The 18238-nt window shown below is 40.1% G+C and overlaps 1 protein-coding gene across 4 annotated transcripts; it reads left to right on the top strand.

Annotated features, from left to right (window-relative positions):
- The first annotated feature begins 116 nt into the window (after positions 1-116).
- Positions 117-13426, top strand: dapk2b (death-associated protein kinase 2b). 4 transcript variants are annotated; one of them, XM_032523374.1, is made up of 12 exons: positions 117-303; positions 790-938; positions 6269-6490; positions 7143-7281; positions 8409-8538; positions 8714-8762; positions 8858-8884; positions 8981-9133; positions 9935-9980; positions 12489-12578; positions 12671-12751; positions 13178-13426. In XM_032523374.1, exons 2-12 carry the CDS (start codon positions 862-864, stop codon positions 13253-13255), a joined length of 1092 nt encoding a protein of 363 aa, XP_032379265.1. In that variant the 5' UTR covers positions 117-303; positions 790-861; the 3' UTR covers positions 13256-13426. The 4 variants fall into 4 exon arrangements, with proteins under 4 accessions (XP_032379265.1, XP_032379262.1, XP_032379264.1 ...); XM_032523371.1 differs by lacking the exons at positions 12489-12578; positions 12671-12751; positions 13178-13426 and adding an exon at positions 10631-12381 and having other exon boundaries at positions 122-303; XM_032523373.1 differs by lacking the exons at positions 12489-12578; positions 12671-12751; positions 13178-13426 and adding an exon at positions 10631-12381 and having other exon boundaries at positions 158-303; positions 754-938.
- The last annotated feature ends 4812 nt before the right edge of the window (positions 13427-18238 follow it).

The raw sequence follows: 18238 nt of genomic DNA, 5'->3' as shown, positions 1-18238 counted from the left end.
AAAAAAAACAGCTTTCTGTAGTTATCCTCAGTTTCTTAAATGCTCGTTAAGAAGAAACACCAGACATGTCGGTCATCTTTATTGATAGCCTGCCTCTCTCATGCATGCAGTTTCATTATGGAGCCATCAGGGGGAGGGACATGTGCAAACACAAAAGCCTGATGGTGCTGCCATAAGTGACAGAAAACAACGGAGACGCTAAAGGAGCAGTTTTGTGCCTGAGCTGCAGCCATGAGGAAAGCGGACCGGCTGTAGGAGAGGCAACCGATGTAATTTTATGTTCAGCTCTTCATCTGACAGAAGGTATGACATAAGTTCACTTGGTGGAGCCACTTGTGTGATATTAAACTTTTTTTCAGATAGGAAGTCATTTTTTTCCTTAATCATAAATAGCAGTTAAAAAAGCATATGTTGGTGCCAATGTCAGCCTGTTTGCCAGAGAAAATTTGCATAACAGGAGCAAATTCCACATATCCTGCCCTAATTACCCAAAATCTCTTTTCATTTGTTATAATGTTATAATCTCAAGAATTAAACACTGTTGCAATGCCTAGCTTGGCAACATTGTTGTGCTTGTCAAATGTTTAAAGCCACTAATCAGTATTTAAGTGAAAGAAAGACTATGTGTTATTTACTTTGATGGTCAACTTGGAGTGTTTAGGCTTTCTCAACAGGAAGGGTGAAAGTAGGTACAACTCAGAGATGGAATGCTATACAGCAAGCTGGAACAAGTAAACATTTTCATCACTCCAGTCAGAAACCAAGAGGAACACCTCTTTGTGTGAGCAGGGTTGGACTTGTGAAGAAGACGGCTTGATAGACGGGCTTCAGTGGTGTACATCAAGGAGATAAACTTAATCAATGAAGACACCTGGCATGGCTGTATTCAAGCAACATAATGTGGATGATTTCTATGAAATTGGAGAAGAACTTGGAAGGTGAGTACTATTCACAGCTGTACAGTAGAAGTGTATTCCACCCCATAGAACATGATCCTCCCCACTATGTGTGAGTCAGAGTGTGATTCATCTCTCCCTTGCATGCTTTTGATGCAGTGGTCCTCGTGTATACGTAGGTATGCAAACAGCTGGCATGTTTAAGCTTGAAATGGGGAGTGTCGCTGATTTGAAGTAGGTCAAGGTTTACAATAAGAGATAACGTTTCATAAGTAAACGCAGATGTACTGCTTTTGCAAGAGCTGATTCTGGTTTGTGGATCAATGTGTTCAAATTGAATGTTGAGGAGCAGTGTTAATTGACATCGAGGAAACTGTGCCCCATGGGGAAATAGAATAACGGAAGTTGGCGGGGTGCAATGTGGATTGAGGAAGCTACAAATCTACTCTGCACGTAAGATCGGCTTGGGCATGTACGTATCTTGCTAACAGAGGGTGTAAAAGGAAAATGTCTGACCTCTAACCTTTCACTTCTAGTCAACACTATGTCCCGGTGTTTGCTGCTCATTTATTGAGCAGCTTCTTTGGCACACTCTGTCAGGACAAACCAAGACCTGCTCTTGTTGCATTTAGATGCCTGTAGAGGAAGAGTTTTTTGTCCAGCATTCACACTTTCATTGTTTTTTACATTTACAGGCCTCATAAATCTGCCTAATGAGATATTTAAATACATCTGCAAATAATATGATTGAATATTATTAGAATAAACAGGCAGTTTGCTGGTCTTTATATGATTGATAATTGCAGATTATAATGCAACATTGTAGGTGACCTCCTAAATTCCTAATTAAGAGCTAAAGGGACAAAAAATAAGTGTCCTACTGGCCATAACCTGGCAAAAACGAAGATTTGAATTAATCTCTAAAGGATCTTGAATTATTTTTTAACATTACAGTGTCTAAAACCCTAATAAAATTGTATTAAAAGTCTTTTGTAAAGTGTTTGTAAAGGGTTGATAACAAGTGCCTTATTGGAGAGCAAGACTGGTACGTAAGACGTGAAAATGTTGTTTAAAGACTGACAATATCACTGAGTTGTGGTTGAGCTGGAAACATGTTGCTTGATAAGACGACTCTCCAGTGAGCTGAGCTTCGTACTGTGTTCAGCACTGTTGTCATGGGAAATAGAAAGCTGATGTGGTTCAAAGCCGCGGTTGCCTGTAACTGAAAACAAGATAGGCTTTTTAAGTCACATTACAGAGAATGTTATTACCAATCAAGCAGCTGTTTTTTTTGCTCGTAGTTCTTCTTTCTTGTTGTGACAACTTTGTTGTAAGGTTTGGAGGTTGCAGCCCATGCCGCCTACAGTTTGAGAGAGCCTCATGGGTTCAGACCTCTCCATTATACACCACAGTGGAACTGTTACTCAATCCTCTCAAGAGGGTGGGGAAATTTGATGAGGGGGGCCAAAACTGATCCATGTGGAGTATTTAAGATGTTCTGTGCTCTTTGGAACTTTTGAAGCATTCGCTACAGGAAGTTCGATTCATCATGCTGCCCCCCCTACTGACAGATTTTAATGTCACTGGGCCCCACGCGCTTGTACTCAATGTTTCTTTCCGCCACTGATGTGAGTTTTCGGTAAACCAATCTGTAAAACAAGCCTTTGCTTAAGATGGGAGGCATTTACCGACCTGTCTTACCATCTGAGTGATGACACTGATGATGACATACAGTAGGAAGTCACAGTGGGAAACCACAGCTGCCACTGGCCCTCCCACGAGACTGGTTGGCTGTTGTGAGGGTATACAAGTGGCCATCAAGGCAGATGGTGGTCTATGTGAACTCCTGTCAACAACAATTTCAATCTTGCCCATGTTTGGCCATAACCTTTATATCTTTACTACCATATTTGCTGGATGTTGATATTATGGTGATTATAAATTAAAAAACATCATCTTTGTTAGTCATCATAAAGCAATGGCAGCAATTCACAGGATGCACAACTGGATAGGATGTACCATTGTCTTTGCATGCCTGAACAAGAATAAAAGGCTTGTAAACTTCCTCCTCATTTTTTAAATCTGTAAATACTGCACGTACATTATAATGGAGATTTTTATTTAGCCTTGCTAATGGCATGGCTCCAGAGATTGAAGTTTCCGTGTGCCAGTCGGTCCTCCACTAGGTCCAGACTGAAATATATTAAAAATCTTTTGGGTTCATGGTTCCCAGAGGATGACGTGGCACCCTCAGCAATTTTTCTTAGTTTCTTTTCTTAGTAGGTCTAAGTACAGCCTTGCAGAGCCGCTAGCAAGTCCCTTGTTATGGTACTACTCCAATGTCTAGTTCCAATTAAATGCAGGAACACTGAAACGGTAACACCACACTTGCAAAGTTTTTCTCAATTTGTCTGTGGGTGCTGCAGTGTTTGTAATTTCTAGAATTACTCACAACATTTGTGCAGACAGAAATGAATTAGAGAAATGTTTTCAGTTTGCAGAAGTTTTTTTGTCTTTTGAGAGGATGCAGGGAGGGCAGTGATGCACACTTAAAGCCGCGGCCTTCACAGACTCGATGTGTTGAAGAGCAGACAGTCACGAGGCAGACAGGTGCTGCTGATGAACACAGTAAAGTGCTAGAATTTCTCCAAAGGGATTTACTGTACATGATTTATCTATAGAGCAGAAAGAAGCATGCATGTACTAGGAGCAGGGCAAGAACGCATGTAGTCAGCTCTAAGAAACAGACATTCCTGCTGTTGAGTGAGTGAAAATTATGTTTATTCAGTGCAACCTGAGGAAGGGAAATCCACGTTGACATCTTCAACATTCCTGGGGTTCCCGTTTTGACAGAGGTCACCCCACAGAGGTCACTGTCAGCAGACACTCACGCAGCCCCACTACTCCTCAGATGCATTGTTTACTTTGGACCACTTTAAAACAAGTGGGAATCTTGAGCATCCTGAACACTTCACAGGCATAAAATGTGTTTCATGATAATAGCAGATAAGGGGTATTCAAGCGTTAGTTACACTAGATTAGAAGGTTGAGCTGCTTCTCTTTTTACATCCGAGATCACAGATGGAAGAGGTGGTTAGGGAGTGGGCTTGGTCAATTATGAATCTGTCTGTCTTTGTCACGCCACCCCAAAGGTTCAGTTGAGAAATGTGTTTAAAATTTGGGCCGGCGCCACTTGTCCGAGCATTCTTCCAACCTTGGCTGTGGATAATGATGTTCAGCTGTTGGAAGTGGAAACTCTGCAGGGAGATGGTACTTTCAGCCCCATTGGCTGGCTTAGAGCTAAGACAGCCGGTACGCCTGGCCCGTTGTGGAATACCACTCCCAGCATCACCACTCTCACAGCTGTTACTCTGCACCTCGTAACAATACCAAAGTAAAGCCCTTGCTCTGACAGTTGTGTTGTAAACCTTCTTGCCTTTGGGCTACAACAAACACCATGAAGTTTTTTTCCTGTTTAACAGGCATTTGACCATTGTTGCTGCTCCTGCCATGTGACACCCTTTCCCTCAGGGTGCTTGAGGTTTGTTTTTGCAAGTGGAATTCATTGAGCAAGTTACCCCCCTCCTCAGTTCACTCATTAACGTAGTCATCTCGAGCAGGGTCAGCCTTTCAGGGATGTCTCAGGGGTGGAACTTTCTTGTGAATAGAACAGATAGAGGGAGCGTTTCAGATTCTACACTGCTGCTCTGCCTATTTTTCCTTTGTGGCATGTGTGTGACTCATTTAAGACCATTGTTACAACGTATGTCCCCCCCACCCCTTTCTGAATCTACCTCTGGAGCCCTTGCTCGGACCATACCCATCTTTGAACGCTGTCCTAATTTTGATCGCAACTAATCACCTGTACATTTTGCGACTGCACACATAGACAGACTCACAAGGTAAAAAAAAACAGCGTCATAGTTTGCAGTGTTGCTGTACTTGATTACATATTATTGGATGTTCTACCAAACATGTTGTCCCTCCAGTGTAACAGTCATTGAAGATCAGGGCTAGCATGAGTATACCTCAGTAACTGCAGCTTTAATAAAAAGTCTTCAGTGGAGCAGCTCCCAGATGTGATTGCAGAACTGGACAGGACAGGGTGGTGCCTCTAAAAGAGCAAACTGGCTCAACCGTCCCACACTAGTGTGGTTATGGAAAGTATACTTTAATATTTGTATTTATTCCATTTATTTGTTTAGTGATTAGTTGGAGTTGTCTCTGTTTGAACTGCTGTGGGAAATGAGTGTGGCTGGAGCACAGTATGTGTCCACTTGTTTTTGGAAAGCCTTTTTCCTTCTTCCCAGCAGCAGAGATGTGGCAGGTGGAGAATGAGCCATGGGCCGGGCTATTCTTAGCCCGCTAGACACCATGATGATAGTGAACACAGACTGGGCAACCTCTCACAGCCACCCTGGAATCTCTGTGTGGACAGTTATGTCCAAAACATATGGCTGCCTGTCAGTATCTGTGTCATCTCTCTTTTTCAACAATGTCTAATAATGCAACGCGACTATGTCGCATTAAATAATTTGCGAAGGTATACAAAGAATCTTAATGTTTTATCCAATCTCTTGTCATTACTCTGCATGCATGCTTGACTGAATCTTCCTCTTCTTTCTTGTGAAAGATAACGTTTATCTTCCCCACTCAGAAACTCCTTTGCCAGCTCTGCCACCACGCTCGCCCTTATGTCCTTCTGTGGCCTGAGGGATCAGTGACTGAGAGGCTTGTTTTCAGAGTCTGAATGTATAGAGTGGGCAGGTCAGCCCACAGCAGCAGGAGTGGCAGCAGGCTGAGATTACAAGTGCTGTTCTGATAATAAAGTTACGGAGACTTACCACGTATATATAACTGGTCAACAGTGCTTTTGTCAGTGAGTCAATTATGAGTGAAATGACTGTGTAGTTATATCAGGGGAGAGTGACAATAAAGGTGACCAAGTTTACTGGTCACCCTGGTCTTAGCATGCAATACAAGAGCATAGTGAAAAGTGAAACAATAATCCACTGAGAGATGGTTTCTAAGGCACACCTCTGTTGTGAAATATTCCAAGTTACGGAGATTTTTTTTCTCGAGGATGGCTAGAAATTTGGCAGGAAGATTGCTGGAGTGGGAGAACAACAGATCTGTCCACACTGCTGGCCTCTCTGATTGTTCTCTGTCTGGCCAGGAAACAGGAAGTGATGGACTATACCTTACTCTAATATTTCAGCAGGTTTTTGACACACAGCTTCCTCCCTGACGTCCGACTTCACCCGGAGCTATATCCTGTTGTTAATTGTTAGGAATTTCATTTTATTAGTTCTCTTTCTTAAAAATTGTGCACTCAGTAATGTCAGTCTTCTATTTTTATTTTGTGTCTGCAGTGGGCAGTTTGCTATTGTCAAACGCTGCATAGAGAAGAGCACAGGCGTTGAATATGCAGCCAAGTTCATCAAGAAGCGCCAGAGTCGGGCCAGCAGACGTGGTGTAAGAAGAGAGGAGATTGAGAGGGAAGTGGACATCCTTCAGCAGCTCCAGCACGACAACATTGTAGAACTGCATGATGTGTATGAGAACCGCACAGACGTGGTGCTCATCCTTGAACTGTGAGTCAACAATTCATCCCATATCTGTACAGTTGAAAGAATGGTTTGTTCATGCCTGCCAAACTAAACTAGCATTACACCTTGAAAGTCCATGTCCACAAAATCTTTTTTGTCCATAGACTGATCTGTGAGTTTAGTTCTGTGGACATAAATTATTTACTGAAAACCTTTTGCCAGGATCACGTGTGCCAGAAAGAACTGAATGTGTTCACAGAGTCAATAAGGCTTGTGTTGAAAAGAGGGCCTCGTTTGGGTCCAGCAAGTGCCTGGCAACATGGACGGCACAATTAGTACTAAAAGAAAGCTCAGTCCAATCAAAGCAGGGGTGAACTGACTGATCCGGGATGTGACAGTGTCATTCAGTTTATTAGGTTGTCTTTGTGTGAATATGAAAGAACATCATGTTTATTGGCTGCCTGCTGGTTAAAGTCTTTATTCCACTTTTCAGCAGCTGTTCAAGTAATTTATCATGAACAGGTTGAGAACCTCCGTGATTCATAAATTGTTACCACAAATAAACATATCTAAGGCATCCTGAACCAAAAAAAAAAATCTTGAGAACTCACTTTAGATAATATAAGAGAGCCCTTGCACCATTATCTAAGCCCACAGAATGCATTACTGAGTGTTTGTGTGTGTGTGTGTGTTACAGGGTGTCTGGAGGAGAGCTGTTTGATTTCTTGGCTCAGAAGGAGTCTCTCAGTGAAGAGGAGGCCACTCGGTTTATCAAACAGATCCTAGATGGAGTCCAGTACCTCCACTCCAAGAGGATTGCACATTTTGATCTGAAGGTATAACAAGCTCCATCTATGTAAATAGGTTAAATATATACTTGTCTTGTGATGAAGATGACATTCTTTACCTCCACAGCTTTTGAACTGTACGTACATGCCAAGTCAAGCAGGACCTAATACCAAATATATATAACAGGTATCTGATATGAGCCATGTGCCGGTAAAGTCTCTCTATTTTGAATCGCACTTCCTTTCTGTTTTCTGTGGTTGAAGTTCTGACACCACAAGGTTATCTCCTCACTTTCAGAGAGCAGTGTCGCCCACTCTGCTGATAGTTACTGTCCTGTTTTTCTGCAGCTGCAGCTCCATCTCATGATTTTCATTTGGCAATTAAGGAAAAAGAACACTCAGTGAAGGGCTTGATTCAAACCGGCCTGAGGCCCCGACTCATTTTATAATGACAGATCTGTGCACAACATTTGTGCTTCGCATTTTTAGTGAAATCAGATAATCAGTCGAGGAAAATGTTGAAACTGTCTATCCAGTCAGCGCCGATGTTACAGAGCTTGTGGCCTTTATCTTGACTTAGGGGAATCCACGCTATGCTAAGCACATCAATTAACGAGTTAAAAATAAAAGTGTAAAAAGAAATAAGTGTAAAAGTGACAAGTTGCTGTTTTACAATGAGTTATGTGCTGAACCTTTTCCTGCAGTGGGCACATAACATCTGTGAACGTTGATTTTATTTTTTTACACTATTGCTTTTGTAGGGATTAAATAAACAATGCACACTGTGTTAATTTGTGAGCTTAACATTGTAGTGTTTGAGGCACAAGGCTAGCTGTTTCTTATTGTTTCCCGTTTTGGTGCTGAGCAAATTAGCCAGCTGCTAGCCGAAGCTTCATATTTAGCGTACAACATGAGAGTGGTATCAATTTTCTCTTCACTAACTTTCATGAAAGAAAGTAAACAAGTGAAAATTCTAAGATATTGAACTTTTCCTTCAATACCTTAATATGACAAGTATGACTGTAACCGTTGCAATGTTTTTCCTTAATGCTTACGCAAAAGGCAGCTTTAACCAGGTAACTTGTTTTACTTAGTGTTGTTTATGAATCGCCCAATGTTGGTATTAGTAGAAATCTGCTGAGAAGTGTTCCTGTTTTGTTCTTTTTGCACTGCAGCCTGAAAACATAATGCTGCTGGACAGGAATGTTCCTCTACCCCGCATCAAACTAATAGACTTTGGACTTGCACACAAAATAGAAGCTGGAGCAGATTTCAAAAACATTTTTGGAACCCCTGAATTTGTTGGTAAGTGTTTATATATACAGTGTATATATATAGATATAGATATATATATATATATATATATATATATATATATATATAGATATACTATGAGATGAGTTTGCAATGTAGGACATTTTAAGAGGATGTTTGGCCTGGTTCTGTTTGTGATGCAGAAGTGTTTGCTCTCTATTTTCAGCTCCAGAGATAGTCAACTATGAGCAACTGGGATTGGAGGCAGACATGTGGTAAGAGCTTTTAATTACCTCTGACTCTGCTGCCTTCCATACAACAGGCTGCAGTGCATAACTCTGTAATAATCTTGTACTGTTTTTTTTCACAGGAGCATTGGAGTCATCACATATATACTGTAAGTTTGGATGATTTGTGATTATAAATGAATATCTTAATGTGCCTAAAGAGATTATCAAGGACGGTCTAAGTGAGTGTGTGAATGTTGTTTCAGTTTGAGCGGCGCGTCACCTTTCCTTGGAGACACAAAACAGGAAACGCTGGGAAACATTTCTGGGGTGAATTACGAGTTTGACGAAGAGCTCTTTAGCAATACAAGTGAGCTGGCCAAGAGCTTCATTAGTCAGCTCCTGGAGAAAGACACAAGGTAAAAGAACTGACAATTGAAGGCCAAAGATCAAATTTGACAATTCCAATATGTAAATGTAAATGTGCTGTATTTATATAGCGCTTTTCCAGTCTTAACAACTGCTCAAAGCGCTTTTACATCTACAGGGAACATTCACCATTCACACACATTCATACACTGTCGCCGGGGCTGCCGTACAAGGTGCCACCTGCTCATCAGATAAACATTCACACACATACACACTCCGATGCGCAGCACCGGGGGCAACTCGGGGTTCAGTGTCTTGTCCAAGGACACTTCGACAATGACTGCAGGGGCGGGGATCGAACCACCAACCTTCCGATTGGCAGGCAACCGCTCTACCACTGAGCCACAGCCGCCCATATAAAGCCCATTATTACAGGTTTCACTGCAGTAAATCCTAATAACGCACATAATGATTCAAATGAGAATGAGAGGCCAGCCAGTCCACAGGAATCTACAGAGAGGACTTACAGTATACATATTTCTTTTTGGTTCACCGTGTGAAACATTGAATAAAATAAGCTAATAATAAGCTAAATCAACATACTGCGAAGTATTCAGAAGCAGAGCATGGTGTCTTTCTTTGTACTATGTGATCTTGTTGTTGTTGCTTGGCATGTGTTTCCATTTAATTGCACCTCCAGTTAACCAAATATTCCTGGGAAACTTATTCCAGTCTGAACGTATTCCTGAGAGATCCACATCTGAAGCGTTCTACTCACCATGCTCTGTGTGTCATGGAGTTGTGCAGGTAGATATTTAATTGGCTGCACTTTCTTTCTCTCATCATTTTAGAAAACGGATGACCATACAAGACGCCCTCAACCATCACTGGATTACGGTATGTGCTTGATTCAAGTGTAATATAGCATGCTTTTGTTCTGTCACCTTCTGCTACATGTGAAACCAACATTTAACAGCTGATGTCAAAGGTAACATAGGGGTTACTGGTTTGATTCTTATTAGTGAGGAAAATCTATCTCAAATATGCCCAAATTTTTTTTGACTTCATGCACAAAAAGTCACACCCACTAACTTTCTACAGTATATGTTCTGGCTCGTTGACAACATACTTAACTACAGTTACTGTTAATTGTTATCAAGACACTTAGCTACACACATTCTGTGGAGCTGTGTTAGTGTTTGAACTGAAGCAAGATGTCACTAATTGTGATTTTAACGGCATGGACATATAACAACCTTAACGTGTTGAAGAAGTCTACTCCAACATTAGCTTCTGAGATGCATGTGAATGGTGTTTCGCTGTGGAGTCCTCGTCCTGTGTGGATACAAGCATGAAGCCAGGAAACACAGCTGAGCAGGAATGTCTGTTGTTTTTGCGGCGCTCTTACCTGCCATGGCTTTTGCTGTAGGTTCACACACTAATCCTGCAGTGCCACGTCTGCTGGGATGTTCACCGCTGTGTGTGCTTTCGAGATGCAACAATGAGACAGCCTCTCACTCAGTGTCCCCTCCCCCCTCTGTCTGAAGTCCTGTGGCCCGATGGAAGAGGATTGCGCTGCCCGTGAGGTTGAGAAGAAAGCAGAGCAGCTGAAGACGAAACGTCTAAAGGAGTACACCATCCAGTCCCACTCCAGCATGCCCCAGAACAACACGTATGCCAACTTTGAGCGTTTTGCCCATGTGGTGGAGGACGTCAGTCTGATGGAGACAGGTCTGTCAGAGGTGGCAGAGGCCCGACACACTCTGCAGGTTGACATAGAAGCACTGCTCTCTATCTACAACGACAAGGAGGCCTGGTACAAAGAGGAGAATGAGACTGCGAGGAAGCAGCTGTCCCAGGTCCGGTACGAGTTACGCAAAGTGGAGGCCACAAGGGGCCTGCTGCAGGAGGACATGAAGTCTATAAATGCCAGTCTGGAGAGCATCAGTGGGAAGTACGGCCAGAGGCAGAGTCAGCTGGACGCTCTGAGGCAGGAGCTGAACTCTGAACTGCAGTGGTTGCAGGACGTGATGAACTCTCTGCATCCACAAGGAACCAACGGCAGCATGCACAGCAGCAGTCTGAGTACAGACGTAAGGCAGCCTCTGAAGGAGCTTCTTCATCCGTCCTGCAGGAGGGAACTTTGCCCCGAGGCCAAACAGCCACTCACAGAGTCCGGCTAACATGTACAAATGAAAACATATTTTAATTGACCTTAAAATGTCATGTTTTTCGAAAATGTTTTCGAAAATTCTACAAATTGTTTTCAGCTGCACAAACCTTTGAATGTGTATCTGTGTAGTTTTTATGTTTTCTTTACTTAACATTTTTTTGAGAATTAAAGTAAACAGTACGAATGAGAATTTGAGGTAAATTTGAGGAAATCTATTACTGAGAGTAAGATGAGAAGATTGATAGCCCTCTCATATCTGTACGGTTAATATAATGCCACAGGTAGGAGACGATTAGCTTTGCTTAGCATGAAGACTGGGCGATATACGAAGGTAACAAAATATCTTCCTAACAGCACCTCTAGAGCTCACTGTTACATTTAGTTTAAAACTGATTTGTAAAAAAGGCAATTGTGGTTTTACGGGATAGTGACTGACACCAACACATATGTCCCCCATAAATATCAACTTGTCATTTTTACACTTTCTTTTTTGTTCTGATTAAATAAATGATATGTAACATGTATATTAGTGAGCTGCGAAAGTACTGGTAGACAGTAATTTTTTTTGGAAAGTATTAATAGTGAAGATAAATATCAGTTATGAATATTTTTTTTGTGTTTTGAGTAGAAGAAGACAGGATCAAACAGCAGTTCTTTTCAATGGAATGTATCAGAAGTCCACTTTTTTTATTGATTTGTTTTTTCATTCCATTCTATTTCTAAGATTTTATATTGATTAAAATGTGCACTTTTACCAAAGGTTAAAATTATTTATGGTATTTTCTTTTTTTTTAAGAATTATTTCTTTCTTGGAGATGTTTGTGAGCTGACAGGAAAACAACATTGATGAAAAGACCACCTGTGTTTTAAATGTGTCACCTCTTTATCTGTATTTTTAGCATTTAACAGATATCCCTGTACATGCCTCTCACTTTTGGGCCTTTAAAATGTACACTGATATTTTTCACTGTTATCTAAACACTGAAATAAATGTTCATCATTTAATATGTATCCCGTTTACAAATTCTTGTGATTTGCCATCAGAGATTTCAATATATTTCCTATATGCTTATATACTCCTCATATTCCTATATACTTCCTATTTTGTACCTCGGATTACACTGTTGAATTAGACCAGTAATTTAGCATAATGTTTTCCTCTTGCTTGAACATTTGACATTAACATGAAAGATACTTCCACTTTTATTTCATCCCTCATTGTGTGTCTGCAGCCTCTGAATCCCAGACAGGCCATGGTGAAGAGGTTGTCAGTGATCAACTTGGAGAACTTTAAGAGACAATATGCCCGACGCAGGTGGAAGGTAAATTAGTGAGATCATTTCTTTACAGCACTCAAAAATTTTGCTCTTGATTGCTTTCAGGGTTCATGCTCTTGCTTTTATCTGTTCAACAGCTGTCTTTCAGAATTGTGGCACTGTGCAACCATTTAACTCGAATCATGAAGAAGGGCAACAAGCTGCCAGAGGAGGATGAGGTAAGAAACAGCTGTTGTAAAACTAACAGCAATGGTTCAGTCTGGACATTTTGGTAATTTAGCATATTTGCTTTTTTGCCGAGAGTTAGATGACAAGATTGATATCACTTGATATCGGTCTTCTCAACTAACGCTCTGAAAAATAGCTAATAAGAACTTTACCTAAAATGTCCAACTATTTCTTTAAGAGTAACCATTTACAGTAAAATTGCAGTAGCTGCTATTTGAACTGCACTGCATTATACTTTTCACATTACATGCTTAAGATGGTGTATTTGCTGCTTGTAGTTCATGGACCCTGCTTTTTTTTGTTGCCTTTTTATACAATAAAATAATACTTGCATTTTGTGGGCTATTAGAACTGTAATCACCTGTCACAAACAAGTTCACCGCTGTTTTTCAACTCAAACATTTTGATTACTTCAGAGAGATTGTGAAAGTGACCAAGAAGACAATATCCTGAATAGGAGGCCCAGGAGCAGAAAGAGAAGTAACACTTCCTGAGAACAACAAGTGTGTCGGTCAACAATGTTCTGGTTGCAAAACAGTCACTCTGCACCTTTGTGACGCACACTTTGCAGCTGTTACTTGTCATCTTACATTATTTGTTTAACTGACTGCTGTAAATGCAGTATTTTCATTGGTCAAGGCAACTTTGCTTGTCTTGGTGACCCACAGAACCAGCAGATTCTCTGCTCTGTGTTCAAAACCATTAAAACTACTGTTGTTCTGGCATAAAATGGTATATATCTGGATTATTGTTTGACAGAAACTCAGGAGCCAATATTAGCACGTCCATAGGAATGTTGGCAGCTTTCTTTTATAACTGTCTTAAAAGTCCCTCAGCTGTTAACAACCGGGTATTGACAGTAAAGCTACAGAGTTTGATTCTTTTGTTTTTATTGTGCATGCTGCATGTGAGGATATACAAGTGGTGTATTGTCCAAAACACTGACAGATACATAAGATGGTTGCAGATCTTCATAACCAAATGTTTACATGTTTTTCTTCTTAACACAGTAATGTCTGTGTAAACACACTGTTTACCATTAACCTCTTAATTTGCCCCATCAGAATAACTTGCCTGTAAACCATACAGTGATGTCTGTTTACTGTATACAAAAGAAATTTTAATTACAGTCAATTACTTGTGTAAGAAGTAGGCCTATATAGATGCTTTATACATAAACATAAAATACATTTCACAGTTGAATTTCTTTAAGCATATGTTTGATTGTGATGTATTTATGGTGTAAATATACATAAATATCAGTCAAATGTATTAGTTTCACTGTTACTTGTATCTTAGCTCGTTAAAAGGAGCATTTACTGTTTTAAACACACATAAGTCTTTTTCTGTTCAATTGTCTGTATTGTAAATTGAAATTTGTTTAATAAATTAATGATAATTAATGATTGTGGTCTTTGTGAGTTTCTATAAATTAAAAAGAAAAAAACAATAGGACATTTCATTGCTTCTTAGGTTCATGAGCTGAACAAACAGGCTTTTTACATCATGATTTTATGCCCTGAGCCAATGTTCCTGTCAAACCACACACACACAAAATGTTTTTCCATTGGGCCTTGATAATATACATTATTTATTCGCAGAACATCAATGACCACTAATTGTGCATTCCTTCTGATTTTTCCTCTGACCATTGGTCAATTATTTAGTCTCACAACAGAAATGTTGTTTGGGCCCAGTTGGGCTGAAAGAGGTTGGAGGGATAATTTGACCTGAACTAAATACATTTTGGCAGCAACACTAGGCCGGTTTGGAGACGTAATCAACAAGTGGGTCAGTCTGAAATCTGTAAGCCTGTTTGCGCTTCAGTATCCCATTACATAATTACGTGATGTTCAGCACACAAGCCAGTACTGCATTATGCACTTAGACATTATGCACCTCGAAAAGTTGGATGACTCACATGTAACACATAACAAAGAGAATCAAAATAAAGCAACAGAGGCTTTAGTGTGGGAAAAGCTACAAAACCACTGGATCTTACATTTCCCATAATGCAACCAGTTACATCTATTCATTTGACCCTCCCAGCCTGTTAAACACCCACGTCTTTCCAACTCCATGACCCCAGTTTGAGACTGTTAGAAAATGGTGGTCTCTGAGCCCAAGCAGAGAAAACCCTGTCAACCTCATCCGGTTAATTTTCCAGAGTTTCCTTTTTTACTTTAGAATAGAGAAAACATGCTATACACTATCCAATGCAGACATCAAAGTAAGTTGAAATATCAAAGCTTAAAACTGGTTGTTTCCCGGACTTTCGCAGAGCTGAACTCCTTCTTATGATGAGTAAACTGACCTTTGTGTGTTGGTGGATTGCCCCATTAATATTTTGGTTCAGTGCTTTTAATTACAAGATATTTTTGTGATTTCTTCTTCACATTTTGAACAAATAAATACACACAGACAGCAGGATACATCCCAGGTAATCCACATTATCGCAATACAGTACTATGTTGGGAAAAGTTGGTTGAGCTATCAATCCCCTCTTACATATGATTAAATTTGGCATGAACAAGCATCTTCCTTTTATAAATATTATTCTTACAATAAGATGAAACATTTAAAAGCCCTATGAATTATTACGAGTTTACAAGTAAAAAAAGTAAGGGCAAAACAGTTAATAGTAGCTGTCAACAGTCACACTGTTGACTTATCTCAAGTCCTTATTAGAGCATACACAAACAGTGACTTTCCAATGCCAAAGTACAATAGTATGTTTCTGTCCAATAACAACCTGTGAGTTACTGGCATGAGCTGAGAAGAGAAAACATCATAACATGCTCAGGTCACTCGTCCCCAGAGTCTCTCTCTAGGCTGGAATAAATAAATAAATATTTCAGCCATGTCTCACTGAAATACAACCTGAGTCCTTTGTAGCTTTGTCACTGATAGTTAGTGAAATGATATGGCTTCCAGTTAGTGGTTACAGTTAGGTCTCAAGTATCTCATGAAACAGAGTCACAGCTCGTATGTTGGGATCAATCCTGTTGTCGACCAGCGACAGGGTTCTGAGATCATGGGATTCCAGCAGACCTGGGGGGATGATCTGAGGGATGGGTCGACAAATAACAAGTGTTTGTAATCGTATGCCAGATATGTGTAACACTAAACCATGTCCTACAAAGAAATACACATGTATTTAAGGCAGTTCTTGACTCAGTGATGTGTCAGGAAGCCAGACTATAATATGTAATGTGGTTAAGCAGGTATGATCCAATGACTCTTCTCAGTACTGTTAATTACCTGTCATGGGCATCTGACACTAAAAGGCACACTGACTCAGGCACCCTCATAACTCTTATATTATAGAAATTAACACGTAATGGCTTTAATGGCGTGTTGGACCTCTGCTGAAAGTAAATATACGCATAATAATACACTGTTGAGACCTTGAGATCATTGCATTAGCTACTGTAGTGACACAAAACCTCATTGTTGAAGAATTACGTAAACTTTGGTCAGAGAAGCAGCTTTCCAGTGATATTTTGTTTGTTTTTCTTTCTCAATGGTGCCATCTAGTGGGCATAACAAGACATCCGGAAGACCAATGGTACACGAAAATAATGCAGATACAAAACATAATGTGAGCATAAAGCTGTGCAAAAAACAAATTTTTATTAAACATCCATTGACCAAGAATGGTTAGTGTTATTGTGTGACTTACAAGATAAGAATAAAATCTCATTAATAAAGCATGTAGACATATGAAACTTACATGAGCACAAGTAATGTATTGTAAACCTTCAATGTGTATTTGCAGTATAAATATGGGATGTGTCTTATTTACAAATGTGAAAAACTAAATATTATTTGTAAGTGTGAATCTCTCCTTAAAATATAGACTAAAGATGTAGCTATGGAGCCAAGAATCTCTCTAGTAGTATATTTTGTTCTCAATGGACTGGTTATATATTTGAAATCAACCATAGGTCACCCAAATATTGGGAGAATTTTGTAGTTATTGTATTCAGAAGTATATGTCTGATATTAGAGCTAGCTGGGTAAATGGTGACAAATGTCAACAACACATTTTCTGACTCCAGTGATTCAGTGTCTTTTTACCTGTGAGCATCTGATGCTGCATGCTGAGCAAAAAAAAAAAACATCAGAAAATGAGACAGCGGAGCCAGTGTAACTCTGGAAACAGACCTGAGGGCATTAATCATGAAAACCAGCCTCTCACTTTATCTGTGTGATCATTAGGCCCTACTTTAGCATGACGATTAATCTCTGGAAATGAGCTCCAGGAGGCTGCTTACATTATTCATACCTACAAGAGCACAGTCTACCCCTATTCTTAGAAATGGTACTTAATAAAAGGCGGTCATATTTAGGCTCTGTGCTCTTGCTATGTCACTCAGTGGCATGTCTTTGTTAGTGGTCTCAACCCCCCATTTTTCATCCTTAGCAATCTGCTAGCACAGTGATTAGACCCAAGAGAGGTAACAGATGTTGCTCATTAGGATGCAGAGGTTCAGATGTAGTCTGCTTTAAAGGAAAAGCCTTACATTTGATTGGTTGACCTTTACATCAAAGTTGTGATTTGCTGCCATAAGAGCAACTGCATATCCACAGACCTTCAAAGTGGGCCACTGACTCATGTGGCAGACAGCTACTGCCCCAAGCGTATAGATTTTTAAAGTGATAATATTCTTCTCAATTAATATAGATAGAGTTTACTGCATGGTCCTTTTTTACATAGCCTATTTCATGATGATTTTAAATTCAGAACCTTTGCATGCCTTTTCTGATTGTTTGAAGTGGTTGTCAAAGGTGTTGTGTTTCTTACATCCAAATATCCCCACTGTTATAATGTTGTTTATGTTTTTCTCTTCTTTCACATATAGGTGCATGTTTTGGAAGACATCCAGGCCCATATGAAGTCCATGCCGGCACTGCCTCAGCCTGGGAGTACATATAGTCCTACACCCAATGTGAGAATTCCTAAATGTACTGGGATTGAATGCTTCTTGGTTGTTCTTTTTAAATTAAAGCGTAAGTTTGCATTTTCCAGGAAGATGAAAATCCAACAAGAGTTCAGTTCTGCTCCCGTGCTACAGGAGTAATTTCAGATAATTAGCTGGCAATATGTGGATGGTTGCGGTGTGAGGGCTTGATGATGCCTTGCTCACATAATTGGTCTCTGAGGCATGGTCCACAAATGACCTGTGACAAACGCAGCTAGTGCGAGACTAAACTTCTGGGATGTTAAATCAGCTGACCACATTGTAAAACCATACTGAGCAAGTGCTCTGAATGTAATCATTTATTTTAGAACTCCATGTCAACGTATTGTTGAATGGCTATTGTTGGTGATTTCTTGGATTAAATGTTTTGATGATCTTATTAGTGGCGCTCATTATTTCAGCTCTGAACTGTTAAGCATTTATCACCCCTTTAATAGTCTCCTCCGATTATGATTTCGCTTTTACACTGTATTCACACCATTCACATGCCAT

The sequence above is a fragment of the Etheostoma spectabile genome, chromosome 8 (assembly GCF_008692095.1).
Source record: "Etheostoma spectabile isolate EspeVRDwgs_2016 chromosome 8, UIUC_Espe_1.0, whole genome shotgun sequence".
NCBI lineage: Eukaryota > Metazoa > Chordata > Actinopteri > Perciformes > Percidae > Etheostoma > Etheostoma spectabile.
This window is presented reverse-complemented; position numbering and strand designations above follow the sequence as displayed.

Bases quoted from the DNA above. Each gene is read 5' to 3' on its own strand.
- dapk2b (XM_032523371.1), top strand. From the start codon at position 862: ATGAAGACACCTGGCATGGCTGTATTCAAGCAACATAATGTGGATGAT. The intron at 939-6,268 runs GTGAGTACTATT...TTGTGTCTGCAG, and splicing joins ATTGGAGAAGAACTTGGAAG to TGGGCAGTTTGCTATTGTCA. The intron at 8,539-8,713 runs GTAAGTGTTTAT...CTCTATTTTCAG, and splicing joins TGGAACCCCTGAATTTGTTG to CTCCAGAGATAGTCAACTAT.